This window comes from Bos mutus, chromosome 11, assembly GCF_027580195.1.
Source record: "Bos mutus isolate GX-2022 chromosome 11, NWIPB_WYAK_1.1, whole genome shotgun sequence".
Taxonomy (NCBI): Eukaryota; Metazoa; Chordata; class Mammalia; order Artiodactyla; family Bovidae; genus Bos; species Bos mutus.
This window is the reverse complement of record NC_091627.1, coordinates 13,203,498-13,222,807: the sequence shown is the minus strand read 5'-3', so window position 1 is coordinate 13,222,807 and position 19,310 is coordinate 13,203,498. Positions and strand designations below refer to the sequence as shown.

The 19,310-nt window shown below is 42.0% G+C and overlaps 2 protein-coding genes across 2 annotated transcripts; one reads left to right on the top strand and one right to left on the bottom strand.

The window, feature by feature from the left end:
• Nucleotides 1-6,770: 6,770 nt before the first annotated feature.
• LOC102287456 (olfactory receptor 1J4) lies at nucleotides 6,771-7,712 on the bottom strand. Its single transcript, XM_005903076.2, has one exon. It carries the CDS (start codon nucleotides 7,710-7,712, stop codon nucleotides 6,771-6,773), a length of 942 nt encoding a protein of 313 aa, XP_005903138.2.
• Nucleotides 7,713-18,121: 10,409 nt separating this feature from the next.
• Nucleotides 18,122-19,057, top strand: LOC102266775 (olfactory receptor 1M1). Its single transcript, XM_005903085.2, has one exon. It carries the CDS (start codon nucleotides 18,122-18,124, stop codon nucleotides 19,055-19,057), a length of 936 nt encoding a protein of 311 aa, XP_005903147.2.
• Nucleotides 19,058-19,310: the final 253 nt, after the last annotated feature.

Below are 19,310 nucleotides of genomic sequence, written 5' to 3'. Positions count from 1 at the left end.
GTGATGCTTCCTAAGGCCCACTTGACTTTGCACTCCAAGATGTCTGGCTCTAGGTGAGTGATCACACCATCATGGTTATCTGGGTTATTCAGATTTTTTTGTATAGTTCTTCTGTGTATTCTTGTCATCTCTTCTGAATATCTTCTTCAGTTAAGTCCATACCATTTGTGTCCTTCATTGTGCCCATCTTGGGATGACATGTTCCATTGGTATTTCTAATTTTCTTTAAGAGATCTCTAGTCTTTCCCATTCTATAATTTTCCTCTATTTCTTTGCATTGTTTACTTAGGAAGGTTTTCTTATCTCTCCTTGCTATTCTATTTAATATATAGTAGTATTTAACACAATACTGGGAGAAGGCAATGGCACCCCACTCCAGTACTCTTGTCTGGAAAATCCCATGGTGGAGGAGCCTGGTAGGCTGCAGTCCATGGGGTCATGAAGAGTCGGACACAACTGAGCAACTTCACTTTCACTTTCATGCATTGGAGAAGGAAATGGCAACCCACTCCAGTGTTCTTGCCTGGAGAGTCCCAGGGACGGTAGAGCCTGGTGGGCTGCCATCTATGGGGTCACAAAGAGTCGGACACGACTGAAGCGACTTAGCAGCAGCAACACAATACTACTATGTATTAAAATATAAAACTTTAATATAACACTACTATATTTTAAATATAACAGTTTAGCATAGGGAACTGTATAGCACAGGGAACTCTTCTCAGTGCTCTGTGGTGGATTTCCTTTCCATTTAGGTCACCACAGAGCACTGAGAAGAGTTCCTCTGCTATAAAGTAAGTTCTCATTAGTTATCTTTATAATACATAGTACTAAATGTCTGGTTGCTTTTTTTTTTTTTTATCTCTGGTTCCTCTGCCTTTTCTAAACCCAGCTTGGACATCTGGAAGTTCTCAGTTCACATAATGCTGAAGCTTAGCATGCAGGATTTTGAGAATAATCTTACTAGTATGGGAGATGAGAACAAATGTCTGGTGGTTTGAAAGGAAAGGAGTAAGACAAGGCTGCTTATTGTCACCCTGTTTATTTAACTTATGGGCTGAGCACATCATGAGAAATGCCAGGCTGGATGAGTTACATACTAGTATCAAGACTGATGGAAGAAACATCAACAATTTCATATAGGAGGATGATACTACTCTAATGGCAGAAAGCAAAAAGAAAAAAAAAAAAAGAACCTCTTGATGAAGGTGAAGGAGAGAGTGAAAAAGCCAGATGAAATCTAAATATTAAAAAAACTAAGATCATGACATCCAGCCCCATCACTTCATGGCAAATAGAAGGGGGAAATGTGGAAGCAGTGACAGATTTCCTCTTCTTGGGCTCTAAAATCACTGCTGATGGTGACTGCAGCCATGAAATTAGATGATTGCTTCTTGGCAAGAAATTTATGACAAACCTAACATGTTAAAAAGCAAAGGCATCACTTTGCCAACAAAGGTCCGTATAGTCAAGGCTATGGTTTTTCCAGTAGTCACATATGGTTGTGAGAGCTGGATGGTAAAGAAGACAGAGTGCCGACCAATTGATGTTTTCAAACTGTGGTGCTAGAGAAGACTCTTGGGAGTCCCTTGGACAGTATGGAGATCAAACCAGTCAATCTTAAATGAAATCAACCCTGAATACTCATCGGAAGGATTGACGCTGAAGCTCCAATACTTTGGTCACCTGATGTGAACAGCTAGCTCACTGGAAAAGACCCTGACGGTGGGAAAGACAGCAGAAGGAGAAGAGTGAGACAGGGGTAAGATGGTTCAATAGCATCACTGATGCAATGGGCATGAACTCCGGGAAACTCCAGGAGATGGTGAGGGACAGGGAGGCCTGACATGCTGCAGTCCATGGGGTCACAAAGAGTCAGACATGACTGGGCAACTGAATGACAACAACAGTAAATGTATATGACAAAGGAATAAATAAAAATGTGGCACATAACTGTTAGTGGGAATGTAAATTGATACAGCCACTATGGAAGATGGCATGGAGATTCCTTAAAAAGCTAGGAATAAAAACACCACGTGACCCAGCAATCCCACTCCTAGGCATATACCCGGAGGAAACCAAATTCGAAAAAGACATATGTAAACCCAGTGGTCATTGCAGTATTTGCACTATTTACAATAGCTAGAACATGGAAGCACCCTAGATGTCCATTAACAGATGAATGGATAAAGAAGATGTGGTACATATACACAATGGAATATTCAGTTCAGTTCAGTCACTCAGTCTTGTCTGACTCTTTGTGACCCCATGAATCGCAGCACACCAGGCCTTCCTGTCCATCACCAACTCCCGGAGTTCATTCAAACTCATGTCCATCAAGTCAGTGATGCCATCCAGCCATCTCATCCTCTGGCGTCACCTTCTCCTTCTGCCCCCAATCCCTCCCAGCATCAGGGTCTTTTCCAATGAGTAAACTCTTTGCATGAGGTGGCCAAAGTATTGGAGTATCAGCTTCAGCATCAGTCCTTCCAAGGAACACCCAGGACAGAGCTCCTTTAGGATGGACTGGTTGTATCTCCTTGTTGTTCAAGGGACTCTCAAGAGTCTTCTCCAACACCACAGTTCAAAAAATCAATTCTTTGGCACTCAGCTTTCTTCACAATCCAACTCTCACATCCATACATGACCACTGGAAAAACCATAGCTTTGACTAGATGGACTGGACTTTTGTTGGCAAAGAAATATCTCTGTTTTTTAATATACTGTCTAGGTTGGTCATAACTTTCCTTCCAAGGAGTAAGCGACTTTTAATTTCGTGGCTGCAGTCACCATCTGCAGTGATTTTGGAGCCCCCCAAAATAAAGTCTGACACTGTTTCCACTGTTTCCCCATCTATTTCCCATGAAGTGATGGGACCAGATGTCATGATCTTCGTTTTCTGAATGTTTAGCTTTAAGCCAACTTTTTCACTCTCCTCTTTCACTTTCATCAAGAGGCTTTTTAGTTCCTCTTCACTTTCTGCCATAAGGGTGGTGTCATCTGCATATCTGAGGTTATTGATATTTCTCCCGGCAATTTTGATCCCAGCTTGTGCTTCTTCCAGCCCAGCGTTTCTCATGACGCACTCTGCATAGAAGTTAAGTAAGCAGGGTGACAATATACAACCTTGACGTACTCCTTTTCCTATTTGGAACCAGTCTGTTGTTCCATGTCCAGTTCTAAAAACCTGTTGCTTCCTGACCTGCATATAGGTTTCTCAAGTGGCAGGTCAGGTGGTCTGGTATTCCCATCTCTTTCAGAATTTTCCACAGTTTATTATGATCCACACAGTCAAAGGCTTTGGCATAGTCAAAAAAGCAGAAATAGATGTTTTTCTGGAACTCTCTTGCTTTTTCTGTGACCCAGAGGATGTTGGCAGTTTGACCTCTGGTTCTTCTGCCTTTTCTAAAACCAGCTTGAATGTCTGGATGTTCACAGTTCACGTAGTGCTGAAGCCTGGCTTGGAGAATTTTGAGCATTACTTTACTAGCGTGTGAGATGAGTGCAATTGTCCATTAGTTTGAGCATTCTTTGGCATTGCCTTTCTTTGGGGTTGGAATGAAAACTGACCTTTTCCAGTCCTGTGGCCACTGCTGAGTTTTCCAAATTTGCTGGTATATTGAGTGCAGCACTATCACAGCATCATCTTCCAGGATTTGAAAGAGCTCAACTGGAATTCCATCACCTCCACTAGCATTGTTCATAGTGATGCTTCCTAAGGCCCACTTGACTTCACATTCCAAGATGTCTTGCTCTTGGTCAGTGATCACACCATCGTGATTATCTGTGTCGTGAAGATCTTTTTTGTACAGTTCTTCTGTGTATTCTTGCCACCTCTTCTTAATATCTTCTGCTTCTGTTAGGTCCATACCATTTCGGTCCTTTATCAAGCCCATCTTTGCATGAAATGTTCCCTTGGTATCTCTAATTTTCTTGAAGAGATCTCTAGTCTTTCCCATTCTGTTGTTTTCCTCTATTTCTTTGCACTGATCACTGAGGAAGGCTTTCTTATCTCTTCTTGCTATTCTTTGGAACTCGGCATTCAGATGCTTGTATCTTTTCTTTTCTCCTTTGCTTGTCACTTTTCTTTTCACAGCTATTTGTAAGGCCTCCTCAGACAGCCATTTTGCTTTTTTGCATTTCTTTTCCATGGGGATGGTCTTGATCCCTGTCTCATGTACAATGTCATGAACCTCTGTCTATAGTTCATCAGGCACTCTATCTATCAGATCTAGGCCCTTAAATCTATTTCTCACTTCCACTGTATAATCATAAGGGATTTGATTTAGGTCATACCTGAATGGTCTAGTGGTTTTCTCCACTTTCTTCAATTTAAGTCTGAATTTGGCAACAAGGAGTTCATGATCTGAGCCACAGTCAGCTCCCGGTCTTGTTTTTGCTGACTGTATAGAGCTTCTCCATCTTTGGCTGTGAAGAATATAATCAATCTGATTTCAGTGTTGACCATCTGGTGATGTCCATGTGTAGAGTCTTCTCTTGTGTTGTTGGAAGAGGCATCTGTTATGACCAGTGCATTCTCTTGGCAAAACCCTATTAGCCATTGCCCTGCTTCATTCTGTATTCCAAGGCCAAATTTGCCTGTTACTCCAGGTGTTTCTTGACTTCCTACTTTTGCATTCCAGTCCCCTATAATGAAAAGGACATTTTTTTTGGGTGTTAGTTCTAAAAGGTCTTGTAGGTCTTTATAGAACCATTCAACTTCAGCTTCTTCAGCATTACTGGTTGAGGCATAGGCTTGGATTATCGTGATATTGAATGGTTTGCCTTGGAAATGAACAGAGCTCATTCTGTCATTTTTGAGATTGCATCCAAGTACTGCATTTCAGACTCTGTTGACCATGATGGCTATTCCATTTCTTCTAAGGGATTCCTGCCCACAGTAGTAGATATAATGGTCATCTGAGTTAAATTCACTCATTCCAGTCCATGTTAGTTCACTTATTCCTAGAATGTCGACGTTCACTCTTGCCATTTCCTCTTTGACCACTTCCAATTTGCCTTGATTCATGGACCTGACATTACAGGTTCCTGTGCAATATTGCTCTTTACAGCATCGGACCTTGCTTCTATCACCCATCACATCAACAACTGGGTATTGTTTTTGCTTTGGCTCCATCCCTTCATTCTTTCTGGAGTTATTTCTCCACTGATCTCCAGTAGCATATTGGGCACCTACTGACCCGGGGAGTTCCTCTTTCAGTATCCTATCATTTTGCCTTTTTATACTGTTCATGGGGCTCTCAAGGCAAGAATACTGAAGTGGTTTGCCATTCCCTTCTACTGTGGACCACATTCTGTCAGAACTCTCCACCATGATCTTCCTGTCTTGGGTGGCCCCACACGGCATGGCTTAGTTTCATTGAGTTAGATAAGGCTGTGGTCCATGTGATCAGATTGGCTAGTTTTCTGTGATTATGGTTTCAGTGTGTCTACCTTCTGATGCCCTCTCGCAACACCTACCGTCTTACTTGGGTTTCTCTTACCTTGGATATGGGGTATCTCTTCACGGCTGCTCCATCAAAGCACAGCCATTGCTCCTTACCTTGGACGAGGGATATCTCCTCATGGCCACCCCTCCTGACCTTGGACGTGGAGTAGCTCCGCTCAGTCCTCCTGCACCCACGTAGCCACTGCTTCTTAGACATGTGGTAGCTCCTCTCGGCCGCTGCCCTGACCTCAGGAGTGGGGTAGCTCCTCCCAGCCAGTAATGGAATATTACTCAGCCATAAAAAGAAACACATTTGAGTCAGTTCTAATGAGGTGGATGAACCTAGAGCCTATTATACAGAGTGAAGTAAGTCAGAAAGAGAAAGATAAATATCTCATACTAATGAATATATATGGAATCTAGAAAGATGGTACCAAAGAATTTATTTGCAGGGCAGCAATGGAGAAACAGACATAGAGGACAGATTTATGGACATGGGGAGAGGGGAGGAGAGGGTGAGAGGTATAAGATGTGGCACATATATACGATGAAATATTACGCATCCAAAAAATGGATCAAATTGTGCCATTTTCCGAGATGTAGACTGACCTACAGACTGTCATATAGAGCGAAGTAAGTCAGAAAGAGGAAAAAAAATATCGTATATTAATGCATATGTATGGAATCTGGAAAACAGTACTGATGAACGTATTTCTAGGTCAGGAATAGAGATGCTAACAGATGCAGAGAACAGACATATGGACACACCAGGGAAGGAGAGGGTGGCACAAATTGGGAGATTAGGATTGACACATATACACTACCATGTGTAACATAGACAGCTAGTGGGAAGCAGCTATACAACACAGGGAACTCAGCTCAGTGTTCTGTGATGACCTGTATGGGTGGAAAAGCTGGGTGGTGGGAGGCAGACTCAAGAGGGAGGGGATACATGTATACTTACAGCTGATTCATGTTGCTGTACATCAGAAACCAACACAACATTCTAAAGCAATCATCCTCCAATTAAAAATAAATAAAAAACAAAATTAAATAAAATATTTTTAAGGGGACTAATAAATTCCCAGGAAATGAGAGGAGAGACATAAGTACTGCCAGCTATGCAATTTCTCAACTTAATACACAAAATCTATAATCAAGAATATCAACTCAAAAATAACAATTTATTCTAATGAATTGTAAGGAAATAGACAATAACTGTCATAGCATGCAATCCAAGTTATAAAATATTAACTGAGGATTTATTCCATGCTAGGATCTGGGGTTCTGTTAACACATGTGTCTGTTATAAGATGAGCAAATGTCATTGAGACAAGACTTTTGCCCTGTGCAAGAGTCTCTCCAGGGCATCTTTCATGTCCCTGTTCCTTAGGCTATAAATGAAGGGGTTCAGCAGTGGAGTGACCACTGTGTACATCACAGAGGCAATGGTGCTCTTGTCCCTGGAGGTGTTGGATGAGGGGAAAAAATACAGTCCAATAATTGTTCCATAATACAGAGACACCACAGAGAGGTGGGAGCCACATGTGGACAATGCTTTGCAGATCCCCTTGGTGGAGGGGACCTTCAGGATGGCAACACCGATGCATCCGTAAGAGATCAGGATGCATATTAATGGGAGGACGATGACGGCCACTCCTGCTGTGAAAATGGCCAGCTCATTAACGGATGTGTCTGAGCAGGAGAGCTTCAGCAGGGCACCAAGGTCACAGAAGAAATGGGGGATGCTGAGGTCAACACAAAAGGACAGCCGGGTCAGGAGGAGGGTGTGACACAGGGCGTTGGCACAGGAGAGAATCCAGGACACAGTTACTAGTAAGGTGCACAGCCCCTGTCCCATGACAGTGCTGTAGTGGAGAGGGTGGCAGATGGCCACGTACCGATCATAGGCCATTGAACTGAGCAGGAAATTGTCCAAATCAGTAAAAAATATGAAAAAATACATCTGTGTTACACACCCTGCATAGGGGATGGATTGATCCCAAGTATGCATGTTTATCAGCATCTTAGGGATGGTGACAGATGAAAAGGAGACGTCAGTGAGGGCCAAGTGGCTGAGGAAGAAGTACATGGGGGAGTGGAGATGAGAGTCCAGCCTGATGAGCAGGAGGATGAGCAGGTTGCCCAGCACTGTGGTCAGGTACATGCTCAGGAACAGAGCGAAGAACACACCCTGCTGCTCTGGCTGGATGGGGAGCCCCAGGAGGAGGAACTCGGACATGCTGCTCTGGTTCTCCCTCGTCATGCTCCTCTCCTGTCTGATGGGGGTGAAAGGACAGTGAAAGAAGCAGAAACTAACAATCAGGCAGATCAAAATGAATCCCTAGCATAGCAGAGGGATGTTAAGCTAAAATCTACCTCATTTCTATTTTGTTTCTGTACCTTTAAAATCAGTCATAAAGTTTGACCTTTAGGTTGTTACATATGAACTTTTGAAATCTGACTTCAAAATCCTTTAGTAAGTATAGTGAGGAAGCTTCAACAACAAATTCTCAAAGGCAAGTGGATCAAAAATAAATAGTCAAAGTTTCCATTATGTATAAAGATTGAAGGAAAAATAAGCTTATCTGTTGATTGAACTCAGAGTGCCTTAGAGCTCAGTCTTGCAATATCACTGCTTTACAAAGCAAACTTATTACTGGCAGTTACATATTTTTTACTAGTAATCATATTTTTCATTCTCCAGTCTCCTCCTGATCCAACAAGTTCCCATGACCCCTTGAACATCCACAATTCATAGTAAAAAGGGCTGTTGTCAATAGGTGTCAAAGAGATAAACCATGATATGTCTTCTCCCCCACTGCCATCTTTAGAAACTAATAAAAAGAAATGACATAAGCCAAGAGCACAGAGGTGATGACCACCTGTGCACACACACACACACACACACACACACACACACACTTGCTTTTGGTTGAAAGAGACTAAGTTCTACTCTGAACTTTATGCTCAAGTGATCTAGCTTCAGGGAATAAGGACTGATTTCTCAGCTTCTCTGGGCCTTCCCTGGTGGCTCAGATGGTAAAGAACCTACCTGCAATGCAATGGGGGAGACCCAGGTTCGATTCCTGGGTTGGAAAGATCCCCTGGAGAAGGAAATGGTAACCCACTCCAGTATTCTTGCCTGGAGAATTCCATGGACAGAGAAGCCTGGCGGCTACAGCCAGTGGGGTCACAGAGAGTCAGACAAAATGGCTTCAGCTTCTCGGTAGGATACTCCAAGACCAGATTTAGCCACCACTTCTGTGGTCCCAAACCTCTCACCAGGGACTTCCCTGGTGGCTCAGATGGTAAAGAGTCTGTCTACAATGTGGGAGACCCGGGTTCAAGCCCTGGGTTGGGAAGATCCCCTGGAGAAGGAAATGGCAATCCACTCCAGTACTATTGCCTGGAAAAGCCCATGGACAGAGGAGCCTGGTAGGCTACAGTCTATGGGGTTGCAGAGTCTGACACAACTGAGCGACTTCACTTTCACTTACTTTCTGTGGTCCTGAACCTCTCACCAGCATCAGGGTGAAGTAAGCAGACTCCTCAATCCACAGTTTCATAAATGAAAATATGAAGACTATGCTCTGCCCACCAGGGAGGGGACCACAGGGACTGGGCACCAAGTTCTTGGCTAGAGACACGCATTAAACATCTATTAATTACTCAGTTTTCTTTATACTCCCTTCAGGAAACATGCTCCCAGGCAGTGGTCCCTAAACTTCAACATTTCCCAGAATCCCTTGGGAGCTTGTTAAAGATGCAGGTCCCAGCTCCACCTCCAGTGATGCTCATTCATGAGCTCCAGGGCCAGCGAATTCTGAGGTACATGGACCTAAGGGCCGACATTGAGGAAACACTGTCCTGAGGAAGAACATCAGGGTGATGCCCTGTGGGTTTGAGCCCAAAGGAGATGTGGAAAAATCTCCTTACTGCCCCTTCCCCATGGCTTAATGTTTCCTCTAGTTAGGTCATAGCTTGGATATAGGGATGGATTTTTTTCTCCCAAGTAGGAATTCCTTTTTGATTTGATGCTTCTAAAATTAATTCTGCTTTATGATGAGAATCCAAATACAATAACATAGACATGAAAACAAAGAAGAAAGTCAAAGTACTTCACCCATCCATTATTTATTTATCCTTCTAAGATGGTTTTTTAAATTAATTTATTTTAATTAGAGGATAATTACTTTACAATATTGTGATAGTTTTTGCCTTACATCAACATGAATCAGCCATGCTGCTGCTGCTGCTGCTGCTGCTAAGTCACTTCAGTCGTGTGCGACTCTGTGCGACCTCATAGACGGCAGCCCACCAGGCTCCCCCGTCCCTGGGATTCTCCAGGCAAGAATGCTGGAGTGGGTTGCCATTTCCTTCTCCAATGCATGAAAGAGAAAAGTAAAAGTGATGTCACTCAGTTGTGTCCAACTCTTAGTGACCCCATGGACTGCAGCCTACCAGGTTCCTCTGTCCATGGGATTTTCCAGGCAAGAGTACTGGAATGGAGTGCCATTGCCTTCTCTGTGAATCAGCCATAGGTATACATATTTCCATAAATGAAGTTTACTTTATATGGTAATTTATAGTTTTATTTTCCTAATGTAATTTATTATAATAATTGTATATATACTTCTATGCATTTCAATACATGATAAAATGCATCTGTTTTTCAAAACAAACCTTTTTGAAAAAAATTTTATTGGACTACAGTTGCTTTACAATGCTGTGTTATTTTCTGCTATACAGGAAAATGAATCAGCCGTATGCACACATACACCCCTCTTTTTTTGGATTTCCTCCCCATTTAGGTCACCATAGAGCATTGAGCTGAGTTCCTTATGCTCTACAGTATGTTCTCATTAGTTATCTATTTTATACATAGTAGTAAATATCCATCAAGAGATAAGATTTGGCATGTGTATACAATGGAATATTAATCAGCCATAAAATGGAACAAAATTGTTCCATATGAGGAGACATGGATGGACCTACAGACTGTCATACAGAGTGAACTAAGTCAGAAACAGAAAAACAAATACTGTATATTAACACAAAAAAAGGGAAGGACTGATGCTGAAGGTGAAACTCCAATGCTTTGGCCACCTGATGTGAAGAACTGACTCATTGGAAAAGACCCTGATGTTGGGAAAGATTGAAGGCAGGAGAAGGGGACAACAGAGGATGAGATGGTTGGATAGCATCACCGACTCAATGGACATGAGTTTGGGTAAGCTGTGGGAGTTGGTGATGGACAGGGAAGCCTGACATGTTGCAGCCCATGGGGTCCCTAAGACTCGGACACAACTGAGTGACTGAACTGAACTGAACACAAAGGAAATTCAAAGTAGAAAGACAGGCTTCAGACTGGCAGAAAATATTCTCAAAATGTATTTCTGATAAAGACTTGAATCCAGAACGTATACAAAAGACAAGCAATCCTATTATTTGAAAAAAAAATGTGAAAAATGTGAACAGATATCTCACCAAAGGAAGATATATAGCAAATTAGCATATATAAAGACACTCAACCTCATTAGTCGTTAGATTAATGGAAATGAAAACCACAATGATATAGCACAACAAACCCACTAGAATGGCCAAAATTCAGATAAATGGCAATTCCTAGTGGTAGTGAGGATGTTAGAACTCTCATACATTACAGGCAGTATTGCATAATATAGAACTGTTTAGGAAATAGTTTGTCAGTTTCTCCTGAAATTAAATACACCCTTGGCCCTGCAATTCCACTCTTAGGGATTTGTGCAAAAGAAATATAAATTTCTCACACAAAGATTTGAATGTACAGCTATGTGCATTGTGCTGTGCTTAGTCAGGCAGTCGTGTCTGACTCTTTGCGGCCCCATGAACTGTAGTCCACCAGGGTCTTCTGTCCATGGGGATTCTCTAGGCAAGCACATTGGAGGGGGTTGCCATGCACTCCTCCGGGGGAACTTCACAACCCAGGGATTGAATCTAGGTCTCCCACATTGCAGGCAGGTTTTTTACTGTCTAACCCACCAGAAAGCCCATGAACACTGGAGTGGGTAGCCTAACCCTTCTCCAGGGATCAAAAGCGGGGTCTCTTGCATGCCGGCAGATTCTTTACCAGCTGAGCTACCAGGCAAGCCCACACAGCTATACACATATTCATATAGTAATACGTGTGACAAAGGTGATCCTGAAACGCCACGAAGAAAAGATGGATTTTCAACAAAGGGTGCTAGGGTAGTTGAATATTCATGGAGAAGAAAAATGAATTATAATTCACACCATAGACAAAAATTACTTCCAGAAGATTATAGATCTAAAAGTGAAAGGTAAAAAATAAAAGCTTCTTAGAAATAATATACAAGGGTATTTTAATATATTTGGCCATATTTTTAAAAACACAAAAAGTATAAATCATAAAGGAACTAATCAACAAACTTGACTACCTTAAATTTATGATCTGTTGTTCATCAAAATATATCATTTAGATAGTTAAAAGGCAACTCACAGAGTAGGAGAAGATTCTATCTATCCATATATGCACCTGTCTATAAAGCTAGCTACCTACCTTTCTTCAACAAAGAAATCAGATTCAGACTATATAAAAAGTTCTTTATATCAATGGGAAAAAAGGGGGATAAAATGCAATAGAAAAATAAGTAAAATATTTGAATGACTACTTTACTTAAGATATCCAAATGAACCACATACATAACAAAAAGTGTTCAAATTCAATTTTTAATGTCAAATAAATACAAATTAAAACCACCATGAGATATTGTCACACACCCATCAGCATGACTAAAATTTAGAAGACTAACAATCTGAGTCTTGCTGGGGTTGTGGAGCAACTAAAACCATCTTATGCTACAAATGGGAGTACATACTCTGGACCCTCTGGACTACCATTGAAAGTGAAAGTGAAGTTGCTCAATCGTGTCTGACCTTTTGCCATTTCCTTCTCTAGGAGATCTTCCCAACCCAGGGATTGAACCCTGGTCTCCTGCATTGTAGGCAGATGCTTTACTGTCTGAGCCACTAGGGCAGTCCTGGACTACCATTGGGTGGTATCTTTTCACGTGTTCCCTGTAACCTGGCATTTCCATACCTAGGTATATGCCCCCAAAGAGTTACATATATATGCATATTAATAGATTGTTACAAGAAAGTCACAGCAGCCCTAGTCATAATAGTCCCAAACTAGAAAAAAAAAAATCTTAAATGTCCATCTACATTGTGTGTGTGTGTGTGTGTGTGTGTGTTAGTTGCTCAGTTATGTCCAATTCTTTTGACCCCATGGACTATAGCCCACCAGGCTCTTCTGTCCATGGAATTCTCCAGGCCAGAATACTGGAGTGGGTAGCCATCCTCTTCTCCAGGGATTGTTCCCAACCAAGGGATCAAAACCAGGTCTCTTGCACTACAGACAGATAGATTCTTTACCACCTGAGTACCAGGGAACATTACATCAATGTTACAATGGATTAAAAGTTGTAGTATATTTGTATAACGGAATTGTAAACAGAATGAGAATAAATAAAATACACACTAAACAGTGATGAATCTCACAAACAAAATAAATTTGGTGAGCAAAATAAATCAAACAAAACTGATAAATCGGTCTACATTAAAGAATTTCTGTTCCTTAAAAGACACCCTAGTTGCCCTTGATGAGGAGAATAACATATAGAAGGGTTGAAATATTTGTCAAGATACTTGGGCTAAGACCATGTCAAGTCCAAATGAAGAACTACATTATGCCCAGACTGTTCACCCAAGTTCTTCCTCTGAGTCACAGATATAAGAGAACAGGGCAACAGTAGCAAGCCCAGAACATTGCCTCCCCAGGTGATGGACAAGAGGAACGCTCTCTAAGAGCATGCATGTAGAACAGGAATCCCAACTGGAAAGAGCAGTGCTCCTCATCTCTTTAGGGATTCAGAGACAGTTAGTCTTTATTCCCACTAATGAGGTCACTGGGGTCTCCAAACCTGGAAAATATTCCCAGCATGAATCCCCTCAGGCCCTCTCAGTTCCATTTATTGTGACTCTAGAAATCTACTCCATAGTTGCCAAAAACACTGGGCTTCATTTCCATTACACAAGGAGAAGAGGCTGAGTCTCCTAATGGGGCTGTGATGTGAATTTGCCACTGTCCAAGGAGAAAGTGTTCGAGTGTAGAACTCCATGCTGAGTAACAGCTGAGGTTGGCTTGAGATCAGCTGGGTAAGTGTTGAATCAGATACCCTGCAGTTCAAGTCTGGGTTTTACTACTCACCTGCCACCTCATCTGGGACAAATTGCTTCACCTCTTTACATCTCAGTTTCCTCATCTGAAAAATAGAGAGTTCATCTAATCAGAGTGAAAATACCACAGTGAGAGAAGCAAAGCACTTCAGTTCAACATCTGGCAGGATGAATCAATACTTGTTATTCTTGCTATTGCTGTTGTTGTGATCATTGAGATATTTTGTAATTTATCCCTGGCTCACAGATGAGAGAAGAAATTGATTGCCAGGTCCATTTTACCCTAGAGTCTGCCCTCTTGAGCACTAAGTCATTCTGCCTCTCGTTGAGGGTTGGGGTGGGGTGGGAAAGACTCAGAAGAGTGAAAATAAACTGGAACATCAGTTTATTTTCAGTTTGCTTTTGTTATGTCAATGAGGTGAATTTTGGACCCCACCCAAGGTAGGATGCTGGTTGTCAGGTGACCTCCCATGGAGGGGAGAGGCTGGAGGTTGAGTGAATAGCCAGTGGCCAATGATTTAAATCAATGATTCCAGTGTAATGATGTGCTCAGTTCCTAAGTCTTGTCTGACTCTTGGTGACCCCGTGGACTGCAGCACACCAGGCTTCCCTGTCCTTCACTCTGTCCTGGAGTTTGCTCAAACTCACATCCATCGGTCAGTGTCCTATGTAATGAATCCTATATAATGGGCTTCCCAGGTGGTACATAGTAAATAATCTGCCTGCCAATGCAGAAGATGCAAGAGACAGGTGTTTGATCCCTGGGTTGGGCAAATCCCCTGGAGTAGGAAATGGCAACCTCCTCCAGTACTCTTGCCTAGAAAATTCCAGATGGATGAACATATTTCTTGAGAGTATAATTACTTTACAATGTTGTGTAATGTCAACTACAAATTGGCACTTGCCAAGAATATTGTCCAATAACTCAACAACAACAAGGGCATTTGTCATCTGCGGTGGCACTGGTGGTAAAGAATCTGCCTGCTAATGCAGGAACTGCAGGAGAAGTGGGTTCGATCCCTGGATCAAGAAGATCCCCTAGAGGAGGGTATGGCAACCCACTCCAATATTATTGTCTGGAGAATCCCATGGACAGAGGAGCCTGGTGGTAAAAAAAAAGAGTTAAAAAAAAAGCCAGACAAGACTGAGAGACTTACACCCCCATGAACACACAGGGATTTATATTTTCAGAGCCCAAAACTAATGGTTCAAGTCTCTGTATCACTAACTCCGAGTTTTAAATGACAATTCTCCTGACTCAGTTTGACTCATCCAATTCCATGGTTCAACCACCTGTGGCCAAAGAGGTTGTATTACATTCAGCTCATTGCCTGCTCACTATACTCCAGTCACACTGCTTTTCCTCTACCGACCAGTCCTTTCCCTCCTCCAGACCACCACATGTGCTGGAAAGTTTTCCTCCCCTCCTCTTCTTTCTTCTACTCCTGGTTTTCTCAAAGAAATTTCCCCTGAACTCCTTTCTCAATTAGGTCCTCTAATTATATGTTCTCAGTGTCACCCCTGTATCTCTCCTTTTCATACTCAGCAGAGTTTTGACTATGTATTTTCTTGTTCACTTGTTTGTTGTCAGTCTCTCCAATCAGACTGTACATGCAGAGACTGTGCCTGCTTCAAATGACTTTAAATATCTCATGCCCAGAGGCATTCCTGGTATAATGCAGGCAATCAATAAATATTTGAATACATGAAAAATTACAAACATGGCTCCCCAGACCCAATGTGGAGGTATTCTAAAGGTTGGATTTATTTCACATGATTACAAAGTAGTTAACAAATATCTCTAGTGCGTGTTCATTCACCCAGTCACGTTGGACTCTTTGTGACCCCGTAGACTGCAGCACACCAGGCCTATCTGTCCCTCACCATCTCCCGAAGTTTGCCCAAATTCATGTCCATTGCATCGGTGATACCATCCAGCCATCTCATCCTCTGATGCCCTCTCCTCCTTCTGCCCTCGATCTTTACCAGCATCAGAGACTTTAGTCCCTCTCTAGTACCCATGAGAAAATAAAGGCCTGCCTTAGGAGGTAGAATTGCATGATGGACCAATTTCCAGATTTGGTTGAAGAGAGATCTTAGTTTGAATACTGACTTATTCCCTTATAGCTGTGTGATCTTAATCTGGTCCCTTAGCCTCTCTGAGCTTTCCTGATCTGGAAATGCAGGGTAAAGATGCATGGCATACAGGTGGTATGGATTAAATGATAGAAGTCACTGTCACATAGGAAACACATCAGAAATGATTTATATATCTATCCACAGTCCTGCAAATGGTCCCTGAAGCCTTTGCCTTTTTAATTCTCTCTCTTCTGGGAATTATTCAGAGTCATCTGTATCACTGGAACTCTGTTTTTCTTTTCTTTTCTTTTTTATTTTAAAAGATTTCATCGCAGCACTGTTTATAATAGCCAGGACATGGAAGCAACCTAGATGTCCATCAGCAGATGAATGGATAAGAAAGCTGTGGTACATATACACAATGGAGTATTACTCAGCCATTAAAAAGAATACATTTCAATCAGTTCTAATGAGGTGGATGAAACTGGAGCCTATTATACAGAGTGAAGTAAGCCAGAAAGAAAAACACCAATACAGTATACTAACGCATATATATGGAATTTAGAAAGATGGTAACAACAACCCTGTATGTGAGACAGCAAAAGAGACAAAGATGTATAGAACAGTCTTTTTGGACTCTGTGGGAGAGGGAGGGAGGGATGATTTGGGAGAATGGCATTAAAACATGTATAATATCATATAAAAATAAATAAATAAAAATAAAAAAATTTTTAATAAAATAAATAAAAGATTTAATTAAAAAACAAAGTTTGAAAACAAGTCAGTGATCACCTTAAAAAACTAGAAAGTACTAGAAGTAATACAACTAAAAAGCTTCACAGAATACAATCAGTAAAGACAAATGCTGAGACTAAATAAATACAGAGTAAAAGAGTAAATATTGCTGGCTAAACTGTAACAATAATAATTTTCTCAAGAAGGGCAAAGAAAACTAACAGGAAATTTCCATTAATGTTTCCAGGTCATTACAGGGATTTTTGCCATTTGAGACCATGTCTTGGATATTTTAAGCTATATAAATTTTAAACAGATTCCATTGATAAAAGAAATCACCTTAATCCTTTCCTGTTTACTTCAGAGAATTTTACCACTTGTACCTCTAAGAGTGCAGCTGGGGGAGTGAAAAGCCTTAATCTACTCCATATCTCTGTCTACCACTTCTGGTTTCATCACCAACTCTAAATCATCACCCAAATCCAGCTACTTCATCCTGTCTCTATACCTGGCTGGGTCCTATATGAATTTTTTCTTTAAAAAAAAAAACTTATCTATCTATCTATTTCTTTATTGCTGCTTCTGATCTTAGCTGCATCATGTGGGATCTTTCATTGCAGCATGTAGGGCTCAGTTTTCCTGAGGCATGTGCAGTCTAATTCACCGTCCCCTGCATTTCAAGGTGGATTCTTAACCTCTGGACCATCAGGGAAGTCCCTGAATTTTCTAACTGGTCTCCTTGTACTATATAGTCATTATTGCCCCTACAGTCCTTCTCCCCACAGTAGCACAATGATCCTTCCACAGATCCCATGATTGATCCTGTCTGCTGTTTTAAGAGCCACCCATGCCAGCAGGTCTCCAATGTTACTGGGAATCTTCACTCCATGGTGTACATGCTCTGCCTACCCCTATACACCCCTCCCACCCCTCATCCCCTCTCTCAACCCTCTCCCTTCTCCTACCCCTCTCCACCTACCATATTTGAGCCCCACCTGCCCTCCTTCTGCTCCTCCAAATATATATGCTCCTGCCCTGTTTACACTTCCTGCAAACACTCTTTCCCACAATTCTTTACTTGGTTGAGTCCTTTTTAATCATTCATGGTGAGTTCTTTGCTGACCACAAAATTTAAAGCAATCTGCTAGTGATAGCTATATTCTGCTTCATTTTAATTCTTCTTTGTTTTTTATAAAAGTCTTTGTATATTACAGGACTCCTTTGACTAGCATGCTATCCATAGAAAGGCAGGAACCATTGTTTCTCTGGTAGTTAGTTATAGTCAGTACTCACTGAATATGTGGAACGAATAAATGAATGAGTTCTGGGTACCAAATCAGAGGCAGACTGGTAAGGAGGTTAAGATCACAAACTCTAAAATCGGAATCTCCAGGTTTAAACTTTACCTCTCTTTCAAAGAAACTCATTCCTTTATCAACAAAATGAGTATAATAATAACAATCTCACAGATCTGTTTAGGTTTAAATGAGATAATGCACAGCTATTAATATCCTGATTCCATCTTTGTTTTATACTTTTGTTTACATATAGACAATATGAGAGCAAGAAAAGTTTTGGAAGCATCATCCTTCATTTTATTCCTTAGTTTACACCAGTGAGATGAAACCTGGAAACCACACATTCAGTGTCTCTGAATTCCTCCTCCTGGGCCTGTCTGAGCACCAGACACAGCAGCCTCTTCTCTTTGGCATCTTCCTGAGCGTGTACCTGATCACCGTGGTGGGGAACATTGCCATCAACCTGGCCATTGTCTCTGACCCTCACCTCCACACCCCCATGTACTTCTTCCTGGCCCACTTCTCCCTCACTGACCTGGGTTTATCATCCACCACGGTCCCCAGGATGTTGGTGAACATCCAGGCTCACAGGCATACCATCACCTATGCTGGATGCCTGTCTCAGATCTACTTCTTCCTGTGGTTCATTGGTCTAGATGTTTTCCTCCTGGCAGTGATGGCATATGACCGGCTGGTAGCCATCTGCCACCCTCTTCACTACACCTTGGTCATGAGTCCCAGATGCTGTATCCTGCTGGTAGTCATGCCCCTAATCCTTGCTCAGGCTTACTCTCTAACCCACACCCTTCTCCTGGCTCAGATATCCTTCTGCACTGACAACATCATCCCCCACTTCTTTTGTGAACTTCTCCCCCTGTTGAAGCTCTCTTGTTCTGATACTTATGCCAACAGGTGTGTGCTGACATACTGGGGAGGGGCATTAACCATCTTGATCCCCTTGCTGATTGTCATTTCCTATGCCCGCATTGTGGCTGCCATAGTGCACATCCCCTCAGTGAGTGGCAAGTGGAAAGCCTTCTCCACCTGCAGCTCCCACCTCTCAGCAATTTGCTTGTTCTACGTGTCTGCTATTGGGGTGTACTTCATTCCCTCCTCTGCAGATTCAGCCAGCAAGGACAGGATTGCAGCAGTGATGTATGCCGTGGTGACTCCCATGCTGAACCCATTCATCTACAGCCTGAGAAACAGAGACCTGAAGAGTGCCTTGAAGAGATTCCTGAGCAGAAGGGCACTGTAATCTCCATGAGGTCAAACACATCATTTGGGGGAATTCAGGGGAAATCAACTTATAGAGTTATCTTGGTGCCTCCATTCAAATTCTGTATCTGCCACTTGCTAGCTTTCAAACCCAGGGCAAATTAAATAACCTTCAGTTTAGTTCAGTTCAGTCATTCAGTCGTGTCTGACTATTTGTGACCCCATGAATCGCAGCATGCCAGGCCTCCCTGTCTTAGTGAGACACAATTTCCTTACTTGCAACTTTTAAGTCA